Source organism: Miniopterus schreibersii (genome assembly GCF_964146895.1).
Source record: "Miniopterus schreibersii genome assembly, chromosome: 10".
Lineage (NCBI taxonomy): Eukaryota > Metazoa > Chordata > Mammalia > Chiroptera > Miniopteridae > Miniopterus > Miniopterus schreibersii.
In genome coordinates, this window is record NC_138110.1 from 44,429,585 (window position 1) to 44,457,370 (window position 27,786).

Below are 27,786 nucleotides of genomic sequence, written 5' to 3' on the forward strand. Positions count from 1 at the left end.
TATTCATAAGTGACAGAAGAAGAGTGGATTTTGGCAGGCATTTAGCAGTGTCTGCTTTTGAGACCAATTTCTATTATAGTGTATATTTATGAGATCAATATAATGGACAAATTGGTGAATGGTGTTACCATTGCACAGGTAGTCATTAGCTCTGTATATTTCCACATGGCTGTACATTTTTACAGGTTCTAGTGTAATGCATAATTGAATAAACAATCATGCTGGGAAAGATATGTCTGGATAAAAATTACTTTCATTTCTCTCATTAGCCAGGTGATACCTGTGACAATCATACTACTCAGGAAGAAAAAGAGCTGCCTGTAGTTACCAAAACAAGTGGTTCTTCGGTAAGTTCTAGCAGGAGAACTGGGGGTAGGGATGAAAGAAGACAATCTTTTCGTCAAGACAATCATGTAAAACTTCAACACAATGCAGCACAATTACGATGGCTGGACAGCCACCACTGTCAGCCTACCTATCTGCCTATAACTGATTTGTAGGAGGACATTCAGTAGTAAATGAACCCATTAAATCCACAAATAACTGCATGCTCTATAAAAACAGATACACACCCAGGAAACCGATGACTGTAGGCATTTCTTTTTGACAAATCTAGTTTCTTTACATTTTTTCTTTCATTAAAAAAAATTCTCTTAGGACTGTTAGTTCTGTCAAGTCACAGGTTCACCGTTTGGTTTCTCCAGTAGTTTCCTCTTGTTTCTCTAGTGCAGGGTGAACTTCAGGCACCTTCTGCAGACAATACTTTTTATCCCAGGTGTCCAGGCCCCCCTCCCTTTCCATCTCCCCTGTGTTTGCTGAGAGCCACTTCTACTCCCCACTTACCCAAAGGAGGGCAAAGTCCAGCAGCTCAGGAGAATGATAAGGCTTCTATTAGTCTGCAAATGGGACCAGTTGCTTTATTTATGGTCTATCCTGGAGCCTTTTCTCATATTTGTTTCTGCTTGCATTGCTTTCATAAACTACCTTTTCTCTCCCTCAGTGGAGCTTCTGTAACCTATTTTCCCATCTTCATAGTCCCTCTTCTAACTTTCTCCTGGATAGAAAAAAGCAAAGTGGTGAATCCCAATAGGTCTACCCTCCCTGCTGAGATGGTGTTGGGGAGAGACTCGCTTTGAAAGGGCTGGAATATATTGAACCCACTGTGATGTGATTGCTCACACCTTCTGTCATGTTCCCTCATAATTAGGAGGAGATGATAGCTGTCTTTTTCAAAATTTCCTTCATTTGCTTTCTTCTTTGGGGCTGTTTGATGGGGAGAGAGTTGGATCTTGGAAAAGAGTTCACATTATTCCTGGAATATCTCTCTCCAGCCATCACTCGTGACTGCTGCTAGGATTTTGTTTTCCTATTTTTCAGGTATGTTTTGTTGACTCTACTATGTTTTAGGAGAGAGAGACTTGGTCATTTGACATAACTCTTCCATTTCATCCCAGAATATAATCCCTGTTGTTTACAGAAAACTCCTTCTTTTGATATTAGAAATTGTTCATAGTTTGTTCTATGCTGGTATTTCCAACCTCAAGTTCTCTTAACAACCACACAAATCGCCTAATTAAAAAAAAAAAAAATCAACTTTCACTTTCAGGAACATATCTTGAGTTTTCCAGTGGTAAAATTTTGTTGTCTTTTTAATGGGGGAAAAAAGGGGACATCTTTAATACTTTCACTAATAAAGATAAATTTAAAAAATAAATAAAATGAGCAAAAGATTTTAACAGACACTTCAATCAAGAAGATATATGGATGGGAAATAAGTTTATGAAAATGTGCTCAGTATCATTAATGATTATGGAAATAAAATTACAATGAGATACGTATACATACCCTGTAAAATGGCTAAAGTTGAAAAGATTGACCATACCACTGGTGCTAAGGATGCGGAGCAACTGGAACTCTGACATTGCTGGTGGGAATGTAAAATGGTCCATCTGCTTTGGAAAATAATTTGGCAGCTTCTAAAATGTTAAGCATGTACCTACTATAAACCCAGCCATTCTACTTATAGATGATATATATTTATACACAGACTATCCACAAATGTTTATAGCATAATAGCCCTAAACTGGAAATAACCCAGTTTTTTTTTTTTACAGATAAATAGATGAACAAATTGTGGTATATCCATACAATTGAACATAAGTCAGCAAAAAGCAATGAACTATTGATATACACAATAGAGATATACGGTGAACTGTGCATATTCACAGTAGAGATGGATGGATCTCAAAATAATTATGCCATGTGAAAGAAGCCAGAAAAAAAAAAAGATTTAGCCTATATAAAATTATAGAAAATGTAAACTAACCTATAATGATGGAAAGAAGATTAATGATTGCCTGGGGACTGGGTGTGAACAGGGAGGGGAGGGAAGGAGAGATAACAAAGAGACATGAGGACATTGGGGGTGGGGGTGCTTATTTTACTCACTGTCTTCATTGTAGTGGTTTCACAGGTCTGTATATTTGTCAAATTCATCAAATTGTATACTTTATGCTATTTAAATATGTGTAGTTAATGGTATGTCAGTTATACCACAACCTATTAAAAAGAGTCCATATAATGTTTTGTGATTTCAGTAATATTTAATGTGTTTATTTTGCAATAAGCTACTCACAGTAAAGGAATAGTCTATTCATGTATTACATGTCGTTGACCCTTGACTCTTAACTCACCAATGCCACTGAATCTAGGCATCTACAAAAGGCTTGCAATCCAACCTACAGTCATCACAAACCTACTCTGCAAATCAACTACTTGTATAGATAAAACATTTCCCATGTGTGCAGTTGACATAAATGAATTATTCAATTGAGGTGTTAGTTTATTTAAAAGGCAGTCAACCTAGTTTATTTCCAATGCCTTAAGGAAAAATCAAATAGCTGCACTTGCTATTGATTCAAAGTTCACTGCAAAATATAATCATACCATCTGTTAACAGTTACATCTGTGTTTGCTTCATAGAAATGAAAACCTAAGGAGCCTTGATTTAAACAAGTAGGAGTATATTTTAGTTGCAAAACAAAAGACTAACGGTATGTAGACCAAGGGGGATACAACTGCAATGCAATGCCGTGCCGCCTCTGGATGAGCTGGTAACCTCTTCCTTTCATGTGGATTTAATCCTTCTGCTTACGAGATGCTCAGCAAAATATGGATACCACGTTGATGTTCCTGTTAGGAACATGTGCCAGCTGACTGTTATTAACAGAAAACCTTAGTTCTGGAAAACCTGCACAGTAGAATTTCTCTTATCTTTCATGGAGTGACTGTCACACTTAGTATATTAATATTTTTTTCTCATTTTAGTTTCCCGAATCTCATTCCTTTATAAATAAGCTCCTTAAGTTATTTTTGTTTAGCTTCTCTTCCTCTTTTTTGATTTTATTTTGAATTTCTTGCTGTAGTTCTGAAGTTTCACAAGGACCTGCCCTTTATTTAATTCATCCTGGTCACAACTCAGTGTGTCCTTTCTATCTAAGAACTGTTTTCTTTCTTCAGGTTTTGAACATTGTGTTCTGTTATGACTTTAATTATTTTTCCCCATTTTCTATGCCCAACCCCTCTAGAACACATATTAAATGGTTTGCTTGCATTGGATTTCAGTATCTCACAATTTTTTTTTTTTCATGTTAGTTTATTTGCTTTGTGTTCCAGATTTCTTCAACTTTATGTTCAAATTAATAATTTCTTTCTTGGTCATTACTGTATTATATTTTAGCTTGTCTCACACTTTTTGTAAATTTTAGCAAACTTATTATTTCCCAAGAACAACATTTTTTTCTCTGATATACTCAGTAGTATGGCCATAGGTTCTTGATTCATAGCAATGATCCATAAATCACTGTGAAGATAAGAATTCAGTTATTTCTAAGGAATCAAATTATTCTGATGTATTCTTTTTATTGAGGTATAATTTACAGACAATAAATGCATACATTTTAGGTGTATAATTGAGTTAGTTTTAACAAATGTTTGCACCCAAGTAACCAGTTAATCAAAATACAGAACATTTCCATCACCCCAGAAATTTCTCTCAGAACCTTCCCAGTCTGTTGTCCTCCCACTCCTTAGAGGCAAGCCCTGTTGTGTTTTCTGACACCTTAAAGTGGGTTTCACCTTTCATATAAATGGAGAATTATGATATGTACTTTTGTATCTGGCTTCTTTTACTCAGAATAATAATTTTTAGATTCATCCATTTGTTGCTGGTATTAGAAGTTTGGTGTTTTTATTACTAGTATTACTTCATTGCATAAATATACTATATTGGTATATCTTTTCACCTGTTGATGAACATTTGGATTGCTTCCTGGTTTAAGCTATTATGAGTAATGCTTCCATGAATATTCATGTAATATAAAGGATTGTATATTCTCATTTCTCTTGGGTAAAAATACAACATCATTCATATTATTGGCAAACACAAATACCCACAGCCCCATCACTCATAGCTCTTAAAATCAACAAGAACTAATAAAAATTAACTAAATTCTCTTTTTTTTAAAAAAAAGCATCTACAGGCAGAAACAACAACAACAAACACAAATACTAGATTTTTTTTAAAAATGTGTATCCTAAGTGAAGGATGTTCTTAACTAAACCTTGGTCCTTGTGGGTGAGCTCATGAAAAATAACAGTCTATCATGTAAATATTTTTTTCAGTATTTCAGTATCAACTATAATATAAATATTTAGTTTGGTCCAGTTATTTTCCAAATGTAAACATTTTGTGTGGAGAACATGTTAGCTTTTGGAATGTGAGGCAGTAAGTGACGCAAACAGTGAGCTGTCTGCCTGCATGTGGGTACCGTCTGGTCAGGGACGTGCACTGTCTCCTCGGGCAGCAGCAGGTGTCCTCAGGTCTGAGGTTTTGCTGCAGTGCAGGGAGAGCTTCTGACCAAGGCTATAGATCCTGGTTGTTTTTTCTTGTTCATCTCCCAGTCTCTCCCTCCTGTATCAGAATCCTGTCAGAGCAAGAAAGTGAGACGATCCACCGAAGACACCATCCACGAAAACATAGGGTGGAAAGCGTTTTTTACAAGGCAGAAGATACCAGCACACTTCTAGGTGGAACTACAGCTCTCCAGGCGCCTAAAGTTCTCTGCAGAATTATTGACTTATGATTGATTAGTGTAGGAAATTGCTATGTGTTTCCTCTACAATAGATCAATTTTCCCTACAGGCGAAAATTGTTGATTGTATGTTCTCGTGGGCAAGTGGGATATACTTACATATCAGGTGCATGGAGGAGGCCGGTAGGTTAGTAAACACTCCCCTAATCAAAACCAATGAAGGGAATGAAGATCTCTAATTTATTATGTCCAGTCAAAGCTAATATTATTTTTCAGCCTCCCCTCCATGTCTTGTGGCCTCCTAAGTTCCCTCTCAGACCACTATCCTCATACTAAAAACCGACATAGCCCCAAGGCAGTTAGTTCATTTTATGTAGACTGCATTTTGGGGGGTTTCCCTAGGGTTATATTTAAAGACTGTCTACATATTTAAGAGGGGGGAGATCTACTTGGCTCCTCTTTTGTAAACATTTTCAACTATTTATCTGTAGCCCTTTCCTACTCTGTGTACACTCTGTTATTTGCTTGCTTTACTCTTCCCTCCCTACAGGTTTCCTTTTTTAAAATTTTCTTTTTTAAATTCTGCTTTTAGGTAGAGGTTTTTATTTTACCAAACCAATTCCATTTTCTTTTTATCTAGAAATTTCTATAACATGATCTGCTACAGAATTCTTTATTGGCTTAAAGTGCTGTTAAACAAATCTGTTCCTTTAAAAAATATGTTTTTGCCCTGTCTGGGTGGCTCAGTTGGTTGGAGCGTCATCCAGCACTGAACGGTTGTGGATTCTACTCCCTGTCAGGGCACGTACCCAGGTTTTGGGTTTGATCCGTGGTTGGCGTGCATGTGGGAGGCAACTGATGGATGTTTCTCTCTCTCCCCCCTCCCTTCTTCTCTTCCTGAAATCAATGAAAACATACTCTCGAGTGGGGATTTAAATATATATATAGTTTTCTATCACTTTTAGTGATCCGGGGTGGGAGGTGATATAGTGATTGTCAAGTTACCATCTTGACTTGAATTTCAGTTTCTTTTATTCTTGTGCTTTATTAGTTTCTTTTAAAAAAAAGGTTTCTTGTTCATTTTATAAAGTAATGCATGCTTTCTATAGAAAATTTAGAAATTACTGTCAGGCAAGATGAATGACAGTTTTTTAAAAGACAAAATAGTGTATGTTTTTATAAGTATAAATTATACCGAAATTTGTAATAGGCCCCTTTAGTAAAGGAAAGAATATTCGCAACTTAAATTTCAGTAGTCATTGTGCACTAAAGCAAAAATTTCTTCATTCCATCTTTATAAATGAAAAACAACTTGGTACTAGTGCTACTGAATTCTGATCTCTGATAAAGGTTGTTTTAGAGCCTGTTTAAAAAAATAAGATTAGGTGAGTTAAGTTTGTGTTTGGCTGCACGTAATAGAAAATGAGGAGTAGTTTTGCTTCCCCTGGAGACGTGGTCCAAGTCTCACGGAGCAGCTACGTGCTGCCGCTTAGCATGGACCAACCACACATGGTCTGTCTGTGGCCTTCTTCCCTGTGGCCGTCCTCATCATACAGGATGCGTGGCCATCCCAGGTTTTATCCATGTGCTGTCCTGAGTATCCATCAGCTGACCTTGCTCTTTCGTTCAGGAAAGCCATACCTTTTCTGGAAGCACTCTTCGTAAAATTACCCTTATGCCTTATTGGCCACACTTGTCACATGATCACTCTTAGCTACAAAAGAGCCTGGGGATCAAGTTCTGTAGTTTAATACCTAAATCCCTGGAACAAAACCAAGATACTGTTAAGGAAAATGGAGCTTGTTGCAGCCAGTAGAGGTGTTTGCCACAGAAGCCAGTGTCAGAGGGTGTTTCGGTGGCTGCCGTAATGACCCCTGCAGGGCTGGATGCCCAGGCATTTGTCACTTCATGGATTGCCACACGTGTCTGACTATGTACACATAGTAGAATGCACAAGCACTAGAACGTATCTGCCGGAATAAGAATGCTGCTCTCATTTCTCCATTCAGCCGGGTGATGCTTCTCTCAGCAGTCCTGCCTTGTCAGATGGGTCCCAGGATGAAGGAGGGAAGTTTGCACTTCCCCGGAGTGGCTCTGTGGTAAGTCACCCCATGCCAAGACTCTTGCATGTCAGGGCAAAATTGCCAGTTCGAGGCAAAAAAGAAGCAATTTCTGCAAAACAGATATGAAAAACTTGAACTAAGATTGCAAGAAAACCACAGCTGCCAGGAGACCCAGCAACCTTGTAATAATTAGGAGGAAGGAGACTGAAAACTGAGGAATGACTATATTTTAGTTTAAAAAAGGACTTCATAAATTAATACCACTGCAGGTGGAACCCAAAGGATGTTCTTTACGTCTATCAAGCATGGAGAGGTTTAACTTTGGTTCTTTTAGCTGAATTCACACATGTGATATGGTCTGATTCCTCCATCTTAATCCAGAGGTCCCTTTACCTGCAGAATTAATTAAAACTCCTCATTCTGACATTTAAAGGTTTCTACTCTTGTCTACATTTCCAGCCTTAGCTCTCAGCACTCATCCATGCAAACCCTCCACTCCATACACAGTCACTCACTTGGCCTTGAGTGACAGAACCTGTACATTTCTTCGTTAAAACTCTCATCACTCCTCCTCTCCCCCCTTCACTGGAAATCCCCACTTGGTGTCTCTGTGCAGATGCTCTGGCAGGGGAGGTGCAATGGGCCAGAAGAAGTGAGAAATCCTGTTAGATGAGGTAGCAGCTCTCTGATGGCAAGTTGATGGACAGCATCAGGTAGCACTTGAAACAGGCAGGTGCCGGGGGCACATTCAGATATCCCTGCAGGGCAATAGTTTCTCTGCTGTCCATTTTGAGACACAGGGTAGTTGACATTCACATGCACAGCACACTCCCAGTATATCCCCATTGTTCAGGGACATAATGCTATTAGCCCCATGAAAATTAGCTTCTCTGTTGTGTTTTTAGAATTTTGGTTATGGAGTTGTTTCGTTGCACAGTGATCACATAAGAAACCGAATAATGTGACTTTTGTCAATGAGTAACTTACCAATAACACTACAGGTGTTGGCATAGATAGGCTAAGAATGACCCGCAGTGTCTGCACAACTGGCTATGAATTCAGCCCTTTCCCATTTAAGACCACACATTGGAATGCAAGTGAGTATGTCTCAAATAGTGATCTCCAATGCACCCTACTTATTAAAACAGTAAGTCATTCACAAACTCTGGTAAGTACTGAAGTGAGTAGTTACCTGTAATAGACCTTAACACAATTGTGCTGTACCCCTGTGACTGGGGATTCCTGCTTTAGGTTCTTGCCCAGGGTCCTTTATTTTCTGCCTCAGCTGGTGGTACCCATGTGCCCAAGACCTAAATATTAGCCTCAATTTCACCTATCCTCTACATGCCTATCCTCAAGACCTGTGGATTTTATCATGTTAATAATTCTAGAATATTCCTACTCCCCTCTTTTCCTACAACTACTTCCGCAGTACAGAAACTGGTGAGTTTCTGTATTGCTGAAATAGGTCCTTAAATCATCTCCTGGGTGTTCATTTATACCCCTCAAATTCATCTTTCCAACAGCCACAAGCCCCTTAAAGCCCACAGTCATTCCCCCCCACCTTCTGGTTGATGTGAAAGCTCCTGGCATAGTCTGAGCCCTCGTCTGCCTCCCTAGCTGACTTTTCCACCCCAGGCGTTTTGTATAAGCCAACAACAAAGGCCTGCCTGTGGTTCCAGGCAGACACAGAGCAGAAATTGAAGGGATGTTTGCACAGTTGAGTTGCTAAAGAAGAGTTGGTTGGAAAGGCTTGTTTTGAGGCTTTCCCATAGCAGTTCCATGGGCACAGTTTTACTTCTAACGAGACCTGTGCTCGTCATGTTTTTTCATTTCTGTACCCTTTTCTGTTAGCTTCTCCGTATCACTGGTTGCTTGATTCAGTCAGTCATGCGGTCATTCATTCATTCAACAAGTCCTTACTGAGCACATATTTTCTACAAATAGGATTTTTGAAAATTGAGAGTGCAAGAGAAAGAAGTGATTTTTTTATGGGAATTATAGATAAGAGTTTCCTGGGGTAAGTGAATTACTCAGATTTTGGGTTTATTTTCATTTTGTTTTCTGAAAACTGAATGCTGATAATGAGATAAATCAAAGTTTCAGCAAAAAAATCTAAAATAAAATCTCATTGGCACCAGTCTCCAACATGACTGACTTTGGTTTGTTACTCAGAATATCTTTACTTAGAAATGTTAAACAATTGGTTATTTGCTAGAATGGCCCACAGATGCCAACTTAACTCTTAATCACCTATATTGAAAATCATTCTAGAACATCTTACCAAGAGGTAAATACATTTTGCTTCCCCTGCTTCTTGGTTATGGGAGCTACAGGGTACAGTCTTTTTAGCTGGTGGGATTTCCCGTAATTCAGTGAAATGGATTCGGGGGTCCTGGCCATGACATCTATAAAGGTGAATCTCACCTGCCTAGGTAAGTTCCCAGGGACATTTTACTGTCATCTCCAAAACTACAGAGACTCCTGATAGCTTGCACATTGGCATTTATATTGTGGAATGGTATAAAGTAGGTAACCTAACTTTATCTTTTCCAAAGGGGTAACCTTGGCTTGACCAATATTTTTTTCAATCTTTCATTTTTTTCTACACATTTGAAATGAACCTTTATGATACATGAACTCTCTATGAACACCTGGCTTATTTTAATTACTGTGACTTTATAGTTTGTTTTTAAAATCTGTTATAAGTTCACCCTCAGTATTCTGCATAAAAATTTTCTTTGCTCTTCTTAGAAATATTTTCTTTCAGATGAATTTAGAATAAGACTGTTACTACCCATTAAAAAGATACTTTGTTAGGACTCCACTGGGAATTTTATTGAATTTAAAAATTAATGCCAGGGAAAGAATTCACATCTTAAAATATTGAGTTTTCTTGTTGAGAAACAATGATTGTGTCTTTTCATCTGTCTTTCAAAAAACTTCACAGTTTTATTTTTTACATATTTTTCTCACACATCTTTTCACTGTTTAATTACTAGGAACTTAATAGTTTTATTTCATATTTTAAATGGTAGGGTTTTTATATCTACTAATTTGGTTTTGCAGATACATAAGGAAAGTAATTGTTTTGGTTTTTTACAAAAATATCTTACAGCTTCCTTTCTGAAATATTTTTTTCTAAAATTTTTTCATTTGATTTTATAATTTGTGCACATCACATCTGAAATACTGAAAATTTTATTTACCCAATTTATCTTATATACTTTCCTTGTCTTATTGACCACGATTACTTATAACATTGAATAATAATTATGGAGATCTTTAGATAAGTATAAATTTTCTCGTGAATTCTTCTAAGTTTCATCATTAACTAGAATATTTCTTCCAGGTTCTTGCTTTTATTAGGAATGGAGGTTGAATTTTATCAAATGATTATTCATCATCTATTAAAATGAATATAATAGTTTTCTCATTTAAGCAATTACTTCAGGAAATTACAGTGATATGTTTTCCTAATGCTGAACTATAATTTCTTTGCTTAGATAAACCCTACTTGTGTGTTATATTATTCTTTTATTACACTACAGAATAAGATTTGCTTCTATTTTAGCATTTTGAACCACTAGTCTAATAAGTGGGGTTAGTGTTTGTGTGTGTGTGTGTGTGTGTGTGCGCGCAGAATTTCTTTTTGTTACCAGAGCTATGCTAGTCTTGATACAAATAGGTTGAGAACTTCAAATCTTTTCCAGTATTTGGTGCCATTTATTAAACTTTGGTGTAAATGACCTGTAAAATCTATTAGATATAAATTTGTATTGTAATTTGTTTATGAAACATCCAAAGCCTGGCATCATTGTAGGCATAATGTTTTGGTTAATTTTTAAGTGGGTATGGTTTAGGGGTTCTAGTCCTTTTAATCCCAAGTTGTATGAATTTTGGTAATAGATATTTGTTCTAGAAAAACATCCAATTCATGTAGTTTCCAAATATGTTGTTATATATACACAAATAAAGCCACACATTTATTTAGGTGTATAATTTTTAAATTTTCTGTGAAGGTAGCTATTACTCTTTTTTTGTTCTTAAAAGTTATGTTTGTTTATTTCAATCAGAACTGTAAATAGTTACTTATATCACCAATTTTTTAAGAAGTCACTACCTTTAATTAATGAAGCCTAATTTTTTCTACTGTATTAAATTAATGTTTTCATCCATTCTTGACTCCCCTTAGATAATTTTGTCTAGTCTCTTAGGTTATAAACATATTTCATTTATTTATAATCTTTCCTATTTGCATTAGAATTAATCTCTTGAGTACGTTGGCTATTCTCATGGATTTTGGAATTTAATGTTCTCATTGTCTTTAACATTTAGTTTATAATTTCAGATGTGATTTAATTTTTAATCCAGTATGTCATTGAAATTTCTTTATGAATTCATAATTGGATAGATTATGTAATTGTTACTCTATTTTTATTTCTAAATTGATTGCATATTTTTCAGAGAATGTGGCTTATTTAAGTTCATCTCTGAGGAATTTGGCACAGTGGTTGCAGATGTGGGTTGATCAGTTCTGATCTCAGGTGCAGAAGGAGAAGATGGGGAACCTTGTTCTCTGTATGGACTCAAGCACAGGCTGCTTTAGCACGTAGAGTTTCACGCAGAGTTACAGTACAGAGACTCACACCGTGAGATAAAAACCAGGCAGCCCGCCAGGAAGGTCAGAAACCTCTCGAGTCAGTGAATTTCTCCTGTAAGTAATGAACATGAAAGATGTTTGGCCTGGTGTTTCTTTAATGTGAAGGAAATATCAAGACAGTCAAAGTGTAGTTTTAAGAGAACTCAAGCATTATAGAACCCCTTCTATAATTTGGAATTTAAACTAGAAATCCCCCTACTCTACTCTCCAGCCCCACTGCTGTATGATTTGGGCAGCTCACGCCGTGGTGGCTGGAAATGTTGCCTTTCTTTACCATTTGAAGCCCCAGTGTGAAACTTGTGGATGGGCACATAGGGAAACAGTAGGATCTGTTACAGACAGGCCAGAGGAGTCTGTTTTAAATGGAAGTGGCATGTATGCTTTAAATAGATTAAAATCACTAGTACATTTTTAAAATTATACTGCTGTTTAATGGGTGAATAGATGTTTTAAAACTGAATACCTAGCACCTAGCCTTTTCGCTCAATCTACTTCAAAACTCAGGGTCCATTTATTGGCAGGCTCTCTTCCTTTTTCATTTTCACCATGTATTCCGCCTGCTTTCACACAGACATTTTCTTTTATTTTGTTCTTGTTTTAACCCTTATGGCTCTAAGTCTCAACTCCTCTACCTGGCTTTCAGAGCTTTCCAGAATTTGAACAGACCCTCTTGACTAACGTATCTCTCATATTTTTTAACATCTCACCTCAACTCCTGGCAAACTAGTCTTTCCATGCTCCCTACCTGGAATTTACACCCCCATGTCTGGCCTGAATGCTACTGTCCCCTCTGCCTTTGTAAGCTCTTTTCATCTTTCCTGTGTCCTGCACAAGCTCAGCCTCTCCAGTAAAACCTTCTGGGCCAAGCCTTTCTCTCCAGTACTCTCCAATAAACAGTTGGATTATAGAAATTCCCTCTTAACAGTGGATTGACTCTCTTTTAATAATGTTCCATCAGTGTTACTTCATTCTCCTCATTATAAATAGTCAAGAGCAAGGGTCACAATTTAAACTTCTGCTTCCCCCAAGAAAGTCCCAGAATAATTTGCAAAGAACAGTCACTCATTCAGCACAATAGGCTAGCTTCTCCACTTTACAGATTAAGAAATGAGCATTTAGTGCGTTAAAGGACCCTAACCATCAACTTTAAGCCCTATATAAATGTCTTTCCATTTTTAAGAGCATTCTGTCCCAGTTATTTCAAACTTTGATACAACATTTCTTCTTTGGAAAACTTAAGGAAACCTCTGAAAAGTAGTTGAGGTCTTTTTAAGGATTTTAGTGTGTGCGTAACCTTTCATCTGTAGTGCTGGTTTTTAGAGCCGCCAATAATCTGACTGACAATGTAACTGTATGACATTAGGCCTCTTTTGTCTTTTTAGCCTTCTACCAGTTACCTAATAAGGCATCTACATTTTAATAATTAGCCATCTATTCACATGCTGTTTACTCAGTAAGTGTGTCATCACCTTTGAATTAAAATAGGAATAAAGCACAGGCTCAGAGTGTGAGACTCTTGTGTAATTTGTGGCACAGCAAAGCACCTTTCATGAAGCAGGGGTTGTTATTGCTAAATAAACGTAAGATTTTTACCCTTGCATATATTCACAGATAACTCCTACATTAAAATTTATATGGATAGAAACAGCAGGATTTGTGTGTAATTTTTTTGTTAGTACCCATCTAACCTGAGCAGTAACTCGCTTCACAGGGCTAGACAAAGAGATCCCCAGTCTGGCAGTATTGCAGGGGTGTGCAATGCTCCGGTAGATCTCAGTGAAGAAAGGAGCAAATTTATTAAGAGTGGAAACTGAACTAGAAAACACACTTAGTTTTTTGGTAGTTGTTATCACTCTATTTTATAGTGAAGGAATTAATATTTTAATTTAACAGTAGCTAACTCTTATATAGTACTATCTACCAGATTGTTTCATGTGATTTTATATAGGATAAGTCATTTACAATTCATAATAACTCTTTGAAATATGTTCTGCTATCATCTTCATTTTACAGATTAGGAGACTAGGCAATAGAGAGTTCTAGTAACTAGCTTGAAGTCACACAGTAAATGGTAAAGCCAGATTAAAATTCAAGCAGTCTGGTTCTAGCATCCCTTTTAGTAACCACCTGGCTATGTCATGATTAGAGTTTATGAACAAAATGTATAACCAAGTACATCAAGAATAACAAATACTGTGCCCTCGCAGGTGTGGCTCTCTTGGTTGGAGGGGCATCCTGTACACCAAAAGGTGGCAGGTTCGATTCCCAGTCAGCACAGACCTAGATTGCCGGTTCGATATCCCTGGTGTCCGGGGTGTGTGGGAGGTGTTTCTCTCCCTCTCCTCCTCTCTAAAATCAATTTTTAAAAAACTATGATTGTCAAACTATGTGACATCAAGTATTGAATTTCTGTATGTTAGGAAAGATATGAGCAATAAATATTTAAGAGCTAAGAAGACGTGCTCATTTTAACCTTGACCTACTTCTCTTTTGAGATAATTGTGTGGGCTGTACAGGTCTGAACTGAATGAAGAAACAAAGGAAATTAGGTACAGGCTTTATGAAATCAAGAATTGCTGCTAATTCTTTTATACTACAGAACATCAATCAGACTGAAATGCAGGGTAGACTGTATTTATGGTAAATGTTTCATGTTTATCTTCCCTTGTTTCACAGTCTATCCTTGAGACTATTCCAGATGTGCCAGTTCATTCCAATGGGTCGGCAGCCCCTGGGCAGCCCGTTCAGAATTCAGTGAGTGGTGAGTGGCACAGCCTCCTGTCGAACTTAAGCTCTGTCTTCTCGCTTTTGTGCTGGTGCTCAAGAGTCAGCAGTGAATTTCTAAAAGGGGAATGAGTTACTCTTCCCATACTGATTCTCTCCAGCATGGCCTCCTTCCACCTGCAAAATGCCGTTCTGTCACACCGGACAAAATTACTAGAAGCCCAATGTTTCCCTCCTTCGCTCCTGCTGTATCGTTTAGAAACTACTCACTGGGTAGTGTCTTTGGCTTGGGGCCCCTTTCACAAATAGTCTGCATCTGCTTAATGTTGCAAACAAGCCGAGAGTAGCCACTCTGATTGTGCCTCCCCAGGCAGCCACATTAGGTCTAGGAGGTCTGAATTTTAATATCACAATAATATATAGAAGTATCCCATTTTGAGGCTTTCCTCCAGTTATCCTCAATGCCTTTCATGAGACATAAAAATCTAAAATTGAAAACATCACATTAAATAGAAAATTTGTTTAGACAACAGTATAGAAATTTATACATATGGAAGTCTGATGACACTACTTACTGTTTCACTGATATCATTCTGGGTGAGCCTGATGTCTTTTTCTGGACATAAACATTCTAACGTGCTTATGGATTGAATCATAAATAGTTTGTGCTTATTTTACAGTAAATGGTATTAATTGATTAAGTGGCATATTAAATATTCTAGATCCTTTTTTCTTAGATGATGATTATCTGGAAAGGAACATTCCGCCAGAAGCTGAAGAGCTGTCCTTTGAAGTATCTTACTCTGAAATGGTTACAGAAGCTCCAAAAAGAAATAAATTCAAGAAGTCAGATTTTAAGAAAGAAGACTATGTTTTTACTGTACGTAAAACCTCTTATCATTATCCCACTGGCTTCCTGTGACGTCTCCATGGCTCCAACTAGGATTTTAAAAAGATTTCACTGCACAGAGATGGGGAGAGGCCAGGCATCAGTGTTACGTAAACTCGGGGCATCATTTCTGTGCAGCGAGACCTGCCTGGCTGTTCCTGGCATCCCTGGCTTGAGGAAGAGTTGTAAGGGAGTGTGCTTGCGTATTATCATATGGATGAAGTAGGATTTCCACCGGGATCATGTGTTTTTATGTACTTTATATCCTTACTTATAGGTTAATGCAGATTCTAACTGTATATCTACTTGTGCCTCTAGAAGCACATATCGGAAGTATTGCAGAAATTCACAGTCATAACAACAAGAAATGAGAGCTTATAGGACAGACACTAAAATTAATCAAAAGCAAATTCAAGAATTTATAATATTAAGGATGAGCAAGTAGTGCTCCATACTTCATTATCCTGAGAGCCTCATTATATATACCTAGGATATTATGTCCTGAAAGCCCAATACAGAATCTGTATTACATTGATCTATTTGCTACTCAATAAATGAATTGGTGAAGAGTTCATGATATGGATCCCTGAATATTCTGTGTTGATCAGGGCAGACAGCATGGTGAGCAGGGCTCAGGTGCTGTCAGAGCTAAAAGAATGAGTCATCTAGAAACAGGCAGACTCTGCCCCAGGGGGCCTGGACCATTTCCAGACAAACACGCCGTGATGGAGAGGAAGAAGGGAGGCAGGGTAAGAACGTAAGACTCTCTGCATGCCTTCTATGGGCCTGACACTGCATTAGGTATTCAGCTGTAATCATTCCTGTGATTGGTTCCATTTTTCAGATGAGGAAACTGAGGCTCAAAGAAGCTAAGTAACCCATAGCTAGTAGATGGCAGAAACAGGATTTAAACCTATGTGTGTCTAACTCCAAGAGCCCTCTTGGTCCCTAAGCAGCCTCTATGTTGAAGGGCACAGTGGCATTCTGGAGCAAGAGAGGGCATCCAGTGGGACTCTGGTTCCTGGGGGAGTCCCTCTGAATCTTTAGAGAGATCTGTCCAAGGGAGGATGCTGGACCCTAGTCCCCAAGAGTATGCCTTCTCCTGAGGTTTGGCTCACCCAGGTTACAGGACAGCCTCTCTCTCATGAAGAACTTTGCATGGGGTTTAGCATGCAGTAATTGCTCAATAAATGATTGCATTTCTTGTTTATATTGTTGTTGTTAAGTGTTATTGTTATATGGGGCCTTGGTTTAAGAAAAAAGATAAAATAACTAAGAAACAATTGTTGATGAAAGAATGAGTGAATGAATGAGTGAATGAATTGGTAGATGGTTTTAAAACCCCAAGGAAGCTTTAATTTAAGGAACTCCTACGGACAGTGCATACTTAAAGCTTTGTAATTCAAATAACTATGGTATTTTTCTACTTTAATATTTTTTTTTCAATATCAGGTTTTCTGAGAGCAAAGTATTTGTTATGTGCTATGTGTGTGTGTGTATAGTACTTACATACAATACATATATATTTATATGTAATACTTATATATTAACATATATTCATATGTAATACTTTACTGTATTATACTTATTATATAACTATATCTTAACTATATATCTATTATATAATACCTATATTTTATTATTATTACTTACATATAATACTTATAGTAATACTTAAATATTAATAAGAACAACCTCTTGCTTTTAAAAGGTCTTATAGTCTTCACAGTATTTCTGGATTATTGAAGGGTTTTTTGTTGTTTTAGTATATTTTGCTTTCTAGTATGGAAATAGAGAATATATCATTGTCTTCAAATTGATAGATTACTTGGCACATTCTCTGTATTTTTCTCTTTTAAGACAATTGGGAATCATCTAGATTTGATTTTTAAGGTAGAACTACTGTCTCAGCGAACATGTGCAATCAGTTCCAATTTGGAAATTACTTAGTCTCTTAAACTTTGCAGAAGAGAATAGATGATGCTTGATTTAAGGACTGATGGTCCTTAAAATAAAAAATATCTTGAAAGCTCTCCCGGGAGTACCTAGATGTGCATGCCTGTCTCATGTGTGCCCATGATGTGTACATTTCATGCAATGCCTGGGATGTTTAATGTTGATGATATAGAATGATCCTTAGAAGAAAGCAGTTTTTACGGTTGTGATGGTAATGTTACATTATGCGCAGACCACTGGTGTGCTTCACATTCAGCGTAGTAGTAACCTGCAAATGTTCTAAAACCCATATTCATAATCTTTCTATGATGCCGCTTGCTCCTCAGAGATTTTTTATTTTGCAAATAGCAAATTGATTTAGAATGTTCAGGTAGCATTTGATGAAAGTATAATAATTTTCTTTTGCCATAAAAAATAAATGTCCTTAATATGTATTTTAGAAATTTATTGTGCAGAAAACCAGATTTGGCTTAACTGAAGCAGGAGATCTGTCTGCTGAAGACATGAAGAAAATCCGCCACCTCTCTCTGATTGAATTGACGGCCTTTTTTGATGCCTTTGGAATTCCACTGAAGAGAAACAAAACGGAGAAAGTAAAAGGAAGAGGTAATTAAGAGGACAGGTTTCTTCTGATTTTAACAGTGTGACACGTTGGAATAAGATTAGTGCTTTTCTGATTCTTTCTTCTTTCTCAACTATTTTACAATGAAGACAATGGGATTTTTGGAGTTCCACTTACGGTCCTGTTGGACAATGACCGAAAGAAGGACCCTGGAGTGAAAGTGCCCTTTGTGTTACAAAAAGTGAGTAGAATATAAATGGGAATTAATAGAGTCTCGTGTTTGCTATTTATAAACCTGCTAATGAATTTTCCTTTAGTTTTAAAGACACTAAAGCCAAGCCCTGTTAGGACTCAGGCCCTTGGTAATTTTCACTTTCTTCCATGAAGCCCCATGCCATCCCACAAGTACTTGGACATCCCACAGTTTGCCTTGCTGTGAACTTTTGGAGCCTGTTGCATTGTCTGACCATAAAGCATCAGGTGGATACAGATGCTCTGTCACATGGTTTCCTTTGGTTATATCTGTTTCCAATATTTAAAAAAAATATTATTTGTGTATATGCATATGTTTGTGTGTATTTGATTATTCTGTCTGGAATGAAAAGGACTAGTAATTATCAGCAATCTATTTACTGACCATACAAGTATTTCCTGAGATATCATAGGTTGGGTATTATAAAATGTGTATTTGTAATCATTTAGGTGAATTTTCCAAACAAAGCTTAATGAAGTCTAAAAATTAGCTTGTTATGATAGTTTTTAGGTATGACTAGGAAGATACGATACAGTTAGACGAAGAATTTTGGTTTGGGAAGTTTTAAAGGTGATATTATTTGAATTATGCTAATATCTCTCTATCATTGGCGAATGGCACATTTGCTTTTAAGTCGTGTATTTTTATACCCAATAATTTACACCAGTTCACCTAAGTAAGCATTTATTTAACAGTGACATCCAGTGGCACAATTAAAGTTCCAAGCATTAAACAAATCCTATTGAATTTTAACTTGAGTTTTTAAATGATATGTGGAAATATTGACTGAGGAAACATATGTTCACATTAGTCACAGTAGTTATTCTCCATCTCCTCACTATCTTTCTAAATTTTGCTACTGGTACCTCAAGTTGAGCTGCTCCTCAAATCCGGCTGCCAATGGGAGCAGGAAGGATGGCAGAGGATGCTGGTGACATGCCAGTGTGCACAGGGGGCTATCTGTAGGGTGCCTCTCCTGCACAGGGCTGCGCCAGTGCCTTCCACATCCTGTCACATCTCATCAGCTCTGCGCCGCCCAAGGAGCTGGCATTATCATCTCCCTTCTACCGGTGAGGCAACCGAGGCATAGTAGGGTAAGATCATTTACCCAGGAACACACAACTAGCAAGAGGTAGATGCGAAAAGGAGCACAGTATATATCCAAGGCAAAGTCCTGGTGACTAAGATTTTCTTTCCTTCCTTGAATTAGGACTAGAATTATGCCCTTTGTCCTCTGCGTACAGGATGGAGTTTAAAGAAAATGCATAAAAACCTAAGACTGAGAAGATTCACTACATGAATTTATATTATTATGTAAGTGCAGAGACCTAGTACAGGACGTAGCAAATGGAAGGTGCAGAATAAGTGCTACTTAAACTAAATCCCAATTTATATCGTATTAGCAACTCAAAAAATGTCAGCTATTATTCCTACTGATGTCAAGTGTTCCTCACTTAAGACAGCTTGAGGTATTACCTTTCCAATCCTATGGGAGAGTCTTTTCTTGTGGATGTGTTTCTTCCTCCAAATATCTATTTCTTCCGTACCTGCAAGAACTACCTTAGCTCCAGGCACTATCACATCTTGAAGGAAAAATAGCAAGAGATCCAGATCCTGCTTTTGTGTGAAGTTGGCAAGTACTTATCCTCAGCATGCCTCAGCCTCCTCAGCAGTAGAACGAGGATTCTAATGGTACCTTCCTCATAGGATTATTGTGAGGATTTAAATGAGTTGATAGATACAAAGTACTGAGAACAGTATCTAACACACAAAAAGTACACAATCAATGTTAGTAGTTATGATGATCATGATGATTTTAACACTATCACCATCACCATGAGAGATCCTGAGAGCTATAACCCTTTACAATTTTACCCCCTTGGTCATATTTCTAGACTTCCGATAGTTTCTTAGCCAGAGTGGTTGCAACTAATGATAGTGAAGTTAGAATCTTTTCTTTTTGGTCAATCTGCAGAAAGAGATGTAGTAAATCAGTTCTCAAAATAGTGAAGTGACAGCATACTTTAGTGGCCAAGAGCACAAGCTTGAGAGAGTCAGTGCCATTACTTTTACCGTTAATCTTGGGAAAGTGATATAACGGCTCTAAGCCTCCATTTCCTCGTTTGCAAATTGGAGCCTAATGTTGACCTCATGGAGTGGTTGTGAACACTTAAGGCATTCAAGTACCAGGCATGTATGTATACTTGGTAATTTGTCATTAGTTGTCATCAATAATATTATTTCAGATGTTTGCAATCATACTGGAGGTATTTATTTTTGTAATGTGTCATTGCTTTCTAGTTTTTTGAGAAGGTGGAGGAATCGGGTTTGGAATCTGAAGGAATTTTTCGACTTTCAGGATGTACAGCCAAAGTCAAGGTAACAAACATCTTCTCTCTTCCTAGTTAGAGGGCTAAGCTGGCTAGACCCGGTTCACACAAGCATCAGGTATCGAGTCCTTTGTTGTCTTGATGCTATCACTTGGCCCTACCTAGTCTTCCTCCTCACCTATGATGAGATGTTGTTCATGGTCCTGAGTCATGTATCCTTTTAAATTAAAACAATAAAAAACCACCAACAGTTCACCATCAGCACTGCTGCTTGTCTTTAGTTTGAAAAGTTGAAATGTCCCATCACTGCTTTGGGGGGTAAACACTTTAGTTTGCTGTGTTCCTCTCAGTCATTGAATTTATTAAGCCTATTATTATATAAGTCCTATTTCCATTATCACTTGCTTTATATTCAGAAATATTCTTTGGCTCTCCTTTTAATGAAAGTCCTTATAAGAATTTGTAGGAATGGCCATAACCACTACAATAATCACTCAGCAGTTCTAAAGCCCAGTTCCACTGAAAGTAATGTTAGTTTCTTCATATAAAAGCACCCGTGCAATGTGAATCCTTCTACTTTGCTTTCTTACTTCTATATGGTGGCAAACTCTACATTCACTAAGGAATCATTAGAAAAGAAAAGCTTTTTTCATAAATTTCCAGGAAGGTGTACCACTTCATCTACTGGTGGGCATACAGGATGAAGAATCTCCTCCTGCCCTCCATCACTGTCTGGCTGGTAGACATGGAAACATGAGCAGTTTGAAATGATGAATCCCCCAGACAAAGGTCTCGGGGAGAGGGAAAAGTAAACCTGGTTCTGTTTAGGACTATTAAAAGGAAATGTATTGAGGCGAAAAAGCATCTCTTCATTAATTCATTTTTGTACATGTTTTGAGAAATTCTATTTCTATCAGAAGTCTCCGAGTTTTTATATAGAAACCTGACAAGATATTTTTCTGAGTGGGAACTGAGGATAAATAGGCGGTGTCTATTGGGAGCCCCAGAGGGCAGATGCTGTGATGAAGGTAGAAGAGGATTATTGGGGGATTGCACTTCTGTAAGATCAGGGGATGGAGGTAGGATTAGGCAGGCTGAGCCTCAGCCCACAGTTCAGGCCTAACAGCTCCCCCCGTCCCCTGAAGCAGCCCCGACAGCACCCTTAGTCATTCTAGGGCTTTCTGTGGAGGAGGGGCTGAGGCCCATCAGAAAGTCCGAGCAGCTGGGGAGTCAGCTACCTGGACTTTGTCGGATAATCGGCAAGTTCTTTCTTGGAGGGAGCTCAGAGCAGTGCACTGTACTTTGTCAGTGGCAGAAAGAAGAGGGCATTTGGGGGAGTTGTGACTTCCCTGGCAGTAGAGATTACTAAATACCGCCACAGGTTCATTTGAAAGGCAGGAAAATCCCTAGTGGCTCCTGAAGGTTTATACTTCCTAAGTTGAACCTGCTTTCGTCTCAGGCTCTCATAGGTGTGGTTGTTATGTACTGCTGAGCAGACGTATCCTCAGTCCGAGGATGAAGGCTGTCACTAGTTTTGGTTAAATCTTTGGTTATATCTGTAGAGTCAGAGAATCAAAATGAAGCCAGAGAAGCAAATTTCCTAAAAGGGAATTAGACTGTATCCCTCAAAACATCCCTTCATGCTTGGAAAGCTCTATTTGAACAAATTCTTACTGGCTCCTGTGTGTGTGTTGTGTCTGTTTGTGTGAGAGAATGAGGAATACAGACAGACAGAGGGAGAGAGGAGCGTAATGAATAGCATTTAAAGTTCTCTTTTTAAGTCATCGAAAAGAGAAAACATTACAGGTCATTTCTTGGGTGCATGAATTTTAACATCATAGCAGAAGTTACTTTTCTTTGGCTAATCTTTGACTGAAAAATGCTTATCATAGGCTAGTAATTCCTTCAAAGTGTTCTTATAGGCACATGCATCTCTGAATCACATTTGGGTAGAGGTCCCTTCTCTCCCCTAATCAGTTTTATGTAGTTTCAGCCTTCTTATTCCATCTCTTATTAGTCCAAAAAATGTAATCCAGATGTTTTCATGGTTTGAGCTCCAGGAAAGCCAATGTGAAAAAAATCTGGGCCAGTGAACAAAAACGGGAACATTGCAGTTAGAAAGGCACTGTAACTTGATATAGTAAACGGGTCTTTATTTCTCTCCTTGTTCAAACTTTAAACTATTTTTTTTGTAATTTTATCTGTTAGACTATTTTTTTTCTGGAATATGCTTGAGGAAAGACTGTTTCAAAAAAAAAACCCCACTTCATTATAATTAGCCTCTAATTGTGCCAAGTGGATGACACTAACCTGAATGTATCAGGAACAGTCCAGCCCAGTCTTGTGCTTTCAGGGCCTGGTCAGACCAACAGGCACGGGTGCTGAAGGGGAGCTGCAGGTTTTAGCCACACAGGGGCCCACAGCAGCAGGGCCCCCTCCTGTATTTAAGGCCTCAGATCATTTGGAACCAGTTTAATACTTTGGTGTTTTCAATGACATTTTTTCCCAAAAGGACAGAAATTTGAGCCAAACACTGGGGAATATATTTTATGGAAGAAAGCAGGCTGTTGGACACGTGAGGTTTTCTTTTTGGACTCACTGGAATTATTCTGAGGCTTCTCTGCATGTTTTGTAATGAACTGGTCTGCTGGTTTCCCCTCCTGAATTGGTTTTTGAAGCTGAAGGCAGGTCACTTGCGTTGTTATAAAACTACCTCAGGGATGGAAGCAGGCTGCCTATTTGCCAGAGGAGATTTAAGGACATGGCTCTGACCCTGGCGTAGTGTTCTCATTAACACTGGGCAGAAAACATGACTTCTCCAACCTTTAAATGCTACCTGCCTTTGGCAAGGTAAACTCAACACCTGATTTATATGGTTTCACATTTATGACCAGAGAAATACCAGCTCTGCCCCTGTGCTCCACAGTTGGCTCAGCTTGAAACCAATAGAGGACATTCTTTCTCCCAGTTTTGTTTCACACTGGCCATCAGACAAGACAAAGTGATATTATTACCCAAATATCCACAACCACATGCACATGCATTTCCCATGGTAATAACACTAAAGGCTGTAACAAAGAGAACAGCACATAGCTGGCTGCTGACATTTATTGAGCAGTTACTGTGTGGCAGGCCCTGCCCCCTGAGCTTTACATTGTATCATCCGATTTACTCTCTTTGAGGTCACTTTAATATCCCTATTAAACAGTGAGAAACTTGAGGCACAGGCCGCACAACTAGTCAGTTGTGGAATTGGGATAAAAACCCAAAGAGCCTGGTTATAGAGCCTACTCTTGACACTGGAGCCATCATTCTAATCTGTCAGTGTTCCCTGCTTTTAGGTGACAGGGAACACTGGCAGCTTAGAGTGATGGTCACATGAGGTTTAGGTAGCTTCCTTTGGCAGAGGTATGTAGGAAATGAGTTCGAATTACTGTGCCCTGCCTGGTGCTTCCTGCCCACTTCGACACCGTTTCCCCTTTGCTTTGTAGCGGAGGCACCAGCTATGGATGAAAAGCATTTTTGCCTCCTGTATTTCCTGTTAACACCTCACTTGCCATTACTCCAGCTAGCAATCTGAGATCAGAGTCGTCTTGGACCGTTACTTTCCCTCTGAGTCTCATGTTCAATTCATCAATGATTTTTAAATTTTTTTCCTTTTTACCCTTTGACCCACTTCACCATTGCTCCCACCCTACATCCCCCCACCCCCATCCTGGCTTTGGCAACTGCCAGTCTACATCCATGGGCTTTTTTTTTTTGATACCACAATAAAAGTGAGGTCATATAGTAATTAGTAATTGACTTTCTCTGTCTGACTTATTTCACTTAGCATAATGCCTTCAAGGTCTATCCATGTTATTGCTAATGGCAAGATTTCCTTCTTTTTGCATCTGGATATAAGAAAAGATAAATGTCACCATGTCCTTCTCTCGCTTGGAAATGTTCCATGTTGCCTCACCGCCTACAAAATGAAGTCAGGTCACCTCTGGGCTGCTCCTCAGTCTCATCTTTCTCTTTACTCTCCTCCTTGCCCATGATGCGCCATCAACACTGAACTAATTGGGGTCCCCAGGCCCCCTGGGCCTCCTTGCATTTGTATTACTGTTTGAGCAGTTTCCTCTGTCCAGGGCACCCTTCTATGTCATCTTCTGGAAAGCTCCTCACTAGTCCTCAAGACTTTGCTCTGGCAGAATTCGATTCTCTTTCATGACTGCATAGCATTCGATACATGACCTTTCTTATAGTATTTAACACCCTAAATTAGCATTACGATTACATGAACGGGTTGTACCCACTGGACTATAAGATGCCTAAAGGCAAAGGACGGATCTCATATATCCTGCCTTGTCTCGGTCCCTGTCTACCCTGACTTTTATTCCAGGAAGAGTTAAATACGTATGCTTCAATGCTTTACCAAGTGTATTTATCAACAAAGGGGTCAGTGATTAGCTGTATGTTGAGAGCGTCTCAAGGACAAGAAGAAAAATCTTTTGATGTCATCAAAGGGTGGCTTGAAATCATGTCTGTCTCTCTATAAAAGATGTGTCCTGCCAGGGCACCCCTGTTTTGCATGTACTAGGAGCCATGAGAGCATTTATTTCTGGGGTGGTTAATGAGCTGCTCCTTGGGAGGAAAAAGTCAGATGTAAAAACTGACTCTGGCCCAGCCGGGCGTGGCTCAGCAGTTGAGCGTCGACCTAGGATCCAGGCGATCGGGGTTCGATTCCTGGTCAGGGCACATGCCCGGGTTGCGGGCTCAATCAATGACTTTCTTATCATTGATGTTTCTGTCTCTCTCTCTCTCCCTCTTCTTTCCTCTCTCTGAAATCAATAAAGATATATTTTAAAAAAACACCAAAAAAACCCACTGACTCTGGCTATGCATGTTTCAGGCTTGAAGAATTAGGCTTCTCATAGGAATAAAGTAGGAGCCTTAGAGAAATTGAGAGTTTTCAAACTTACCTTTCTAAGAACTGTTAGGGTCAGCCAGGGAACTGACTTAACTATCTGCTATTAATAGTAAAATCTGTAGTTCAAGGGAGCAATAGAAAGTGAATTTGACTTAAAGAAACATGAATTGGTGGCACTGATAATCACATGAATTGATAATGTAAAATCTATACCCAAGTAGAACTTACGGAGCCTTAGTGGTTGTTTTTTTTAAAGTATTTACACAGTGTTCCAAACCTTATGAAGAATTGGACAAGCATGCAAACATGTGGAAGACATGTGTATGTCTTGGCTTAAAACTTTGCCATAACTGCTCCAGGAAGATGTCATTGGTTTGCATGTTGCAGTGAGATCAGAGTGTCTTTATTCTGGATGGGAAGTAGCTGAGAGGTATACATTCATGATCTGATTTAGTAATTCTAGATGACCAGGATAGAAAAAGAAAGGGATAGTGGATAAGAGAGAAATAGAGGCTTTGTCAAAATCTAGCAGTGTTGTCATGTGGCATAGGTGGCATTCTGCCAAAACCACAGAAATGAAACTATGACCTGAGTAAAGAATTCTTTAATTTGTGTAGAATTAGCAAATAATTTCAAGATTAACATTGTTCTAAAAAGATTCCAGGAAACATTTTTAAAAATTAATTCAGAAAAAAGTATTTCACTTCTTTAATCATTTTGAAAAAAGTTAGGCTTTTTAATAGTTTGTGTAATGACAGTTTTCAAAGGGGGGCTGTCAGGTGGTAGAAGTACATTAAATATTGACTGTTTTCCTTGATTTTCAGCAATACCGTGAAGAACTGGATACCAAGTTTAACACTGACAAATTTAAATGGGACAAAATGTGCCATAGAGAAGCTGCAGTGATGTTGAAAGCCTTTTTCAGAGAATTACCCACTTCTCTCTTCCCTGTGGAATATATACCTGCCTTCATCACTCTGATGGAAAGTAGGTGGAATACGTTAAGTGTGAATGGGAGAAAGATGCACAATAAAATGTGGTTAGAAGTGTATATTTGCTCTTCCCTGGCAATGCTTGGTGAAATATTGTGTTTGATGGTAAACAGTCATCTTTTTACATATTTATATATCTAAGTCTGATAGATATGATTTAGAGGGTTTTATAATCATTCAAAGGCAGGGGGTTGCAGAAAGCATAGACTCCTGAGATTTAAATTCCTGCTCAACCATCTGTTAGCCAGGCAGTGAACCTTTCTGAGTTTCATTACTGTGCCTATAAATTACAGTTAATAGTTCTGTGTCAGAGTTGTTGTGACTATTGAATGAAAACATCTAGAATAGTGCCTGGTGTGTAATAGTCCTTGAAAAAATATAAGACCTCTCTCTTCTTTAAATCTGAGGTCCTGCTCTGATGGGTAGCATGTTACACAGAAGGTGTTTCCTCTCTGAAAATTATATCGCATAGTATTTCTGAAAATTACAAAGATACATAGATTAGGCCTTAAGTGAGGTACTTTGATAAAAGTGTAGTAATGGAAACTGTGTTGTATTTGGCAGTGAGGGAATGATTTGTCATGGTTTCAGCCGAAGGGTTGAAGATTTTTGAGGAGAGTTAAGTTCCTGGAGCATCTCATCAACATTATGACAAAACAATGTTGAATGAAATGAAGTTATTCAAGGACCTTCTGAACAAGCTTATTAAGTAAATGGTGATTCTACGTGGACAGAAAAGGGCTGTGGCAGATTGAGAGGACACACCCTAAATAATGAGGTGGCCACTGCTCAGCTCGGTTTTTCCCTGGGTGCAGCCGGTACACACTTCATTTAAGGGAGAGAATCTGGAAAGTATCCTGAAAAGGCTCACATAGTTTTATATGACTTTGAAAGTAAAAAATACTATATACAGTGATTGATTTGAAACCAGCCAACCCCACAGGAGGCCCAAAGTTCAGGGCTGCTACCAGCATGGAAAATAGCCTTCCTGCCCCATGGAGTAAGCTCTAGTTATAACGAGCATTTCGGAAGTGAAGCCGTAGACGTGGGTATGTGTTCAGGCTGCCCTTCTCTGTATTCTGGAACAGAGTATGAGGATACAGAGTCGCTTCCAAACTAGTGTAATCACTTTCTCTTTTCAAACTTGGCCCCAAAATTGCCCATAAAATTAAAAGACTAATAGTTCATCAATCAAACCTGAGATATTTTCATGAAAATTTCAATAGCTTTCTAAGGAAATCATGACCTCAGGACAAAAAGAAAACTAGGATGCAATAAATGAAATAAGTACAAAATAGTGTAGGGCCAGGTTTCCAAAGTAAAATGAAAATGGGTTATTTGCCAGTTTA

The 27,786-nt window shown here is 38.3% G+C and overlaps 1 protein-coding gene across 7 annotated transcripts in view; it reads left to right on the forward strand.

The window, feature by feature from the left end:
• ARHGAP28 (Rho GTPase activating protein 28) overlaps window positions 1-27,786 on the forward strand; it is a 144,549-nt gene that overhangs the window by 92,986 nt on the left and 23,777 nt on the right. For 4 of the 7 annotated variants that reach the window (XM_081149188.1, XM_081149189.1, XM_081149190.1 and 1 more), the window contains 8 exons: window positions 270-347; window positions 7,103-7,192; window positions 14,496-14,580; window positions 15,281-15,423; window positions 17,829-17,994; window positions 18,100-18,191; window positions 20,505-20,582; window positions 26,270-26,432. In XM_081149188.1, the coding sequence (XP_081005314.1) occupies window positions 270-347; window positions 7,103-7,192; window positions 14,496-14,580; window positions 15,281-15,423; window positions 17,829-17,994; window positions 18,100-18,191; window positions 20,505-20,582; window positions 26,270-26,432 (895 nt within the window). The remainder of the gene's footprint in view (window positions 1-269; window positions 348-7,102; window positions 7,193-14,495; window positions 14,581-15,280; window positions 15,424-17,828; window positions 17,995-18,099; window positions 18,192-20,504; window positions 20,583-26,269; window positions 26,433-27,786) is intronic. The other 3 variants (XM_081149192.1, XM_081149193.1, XM_081149187.1) reach the window with 2 other exon arrangements.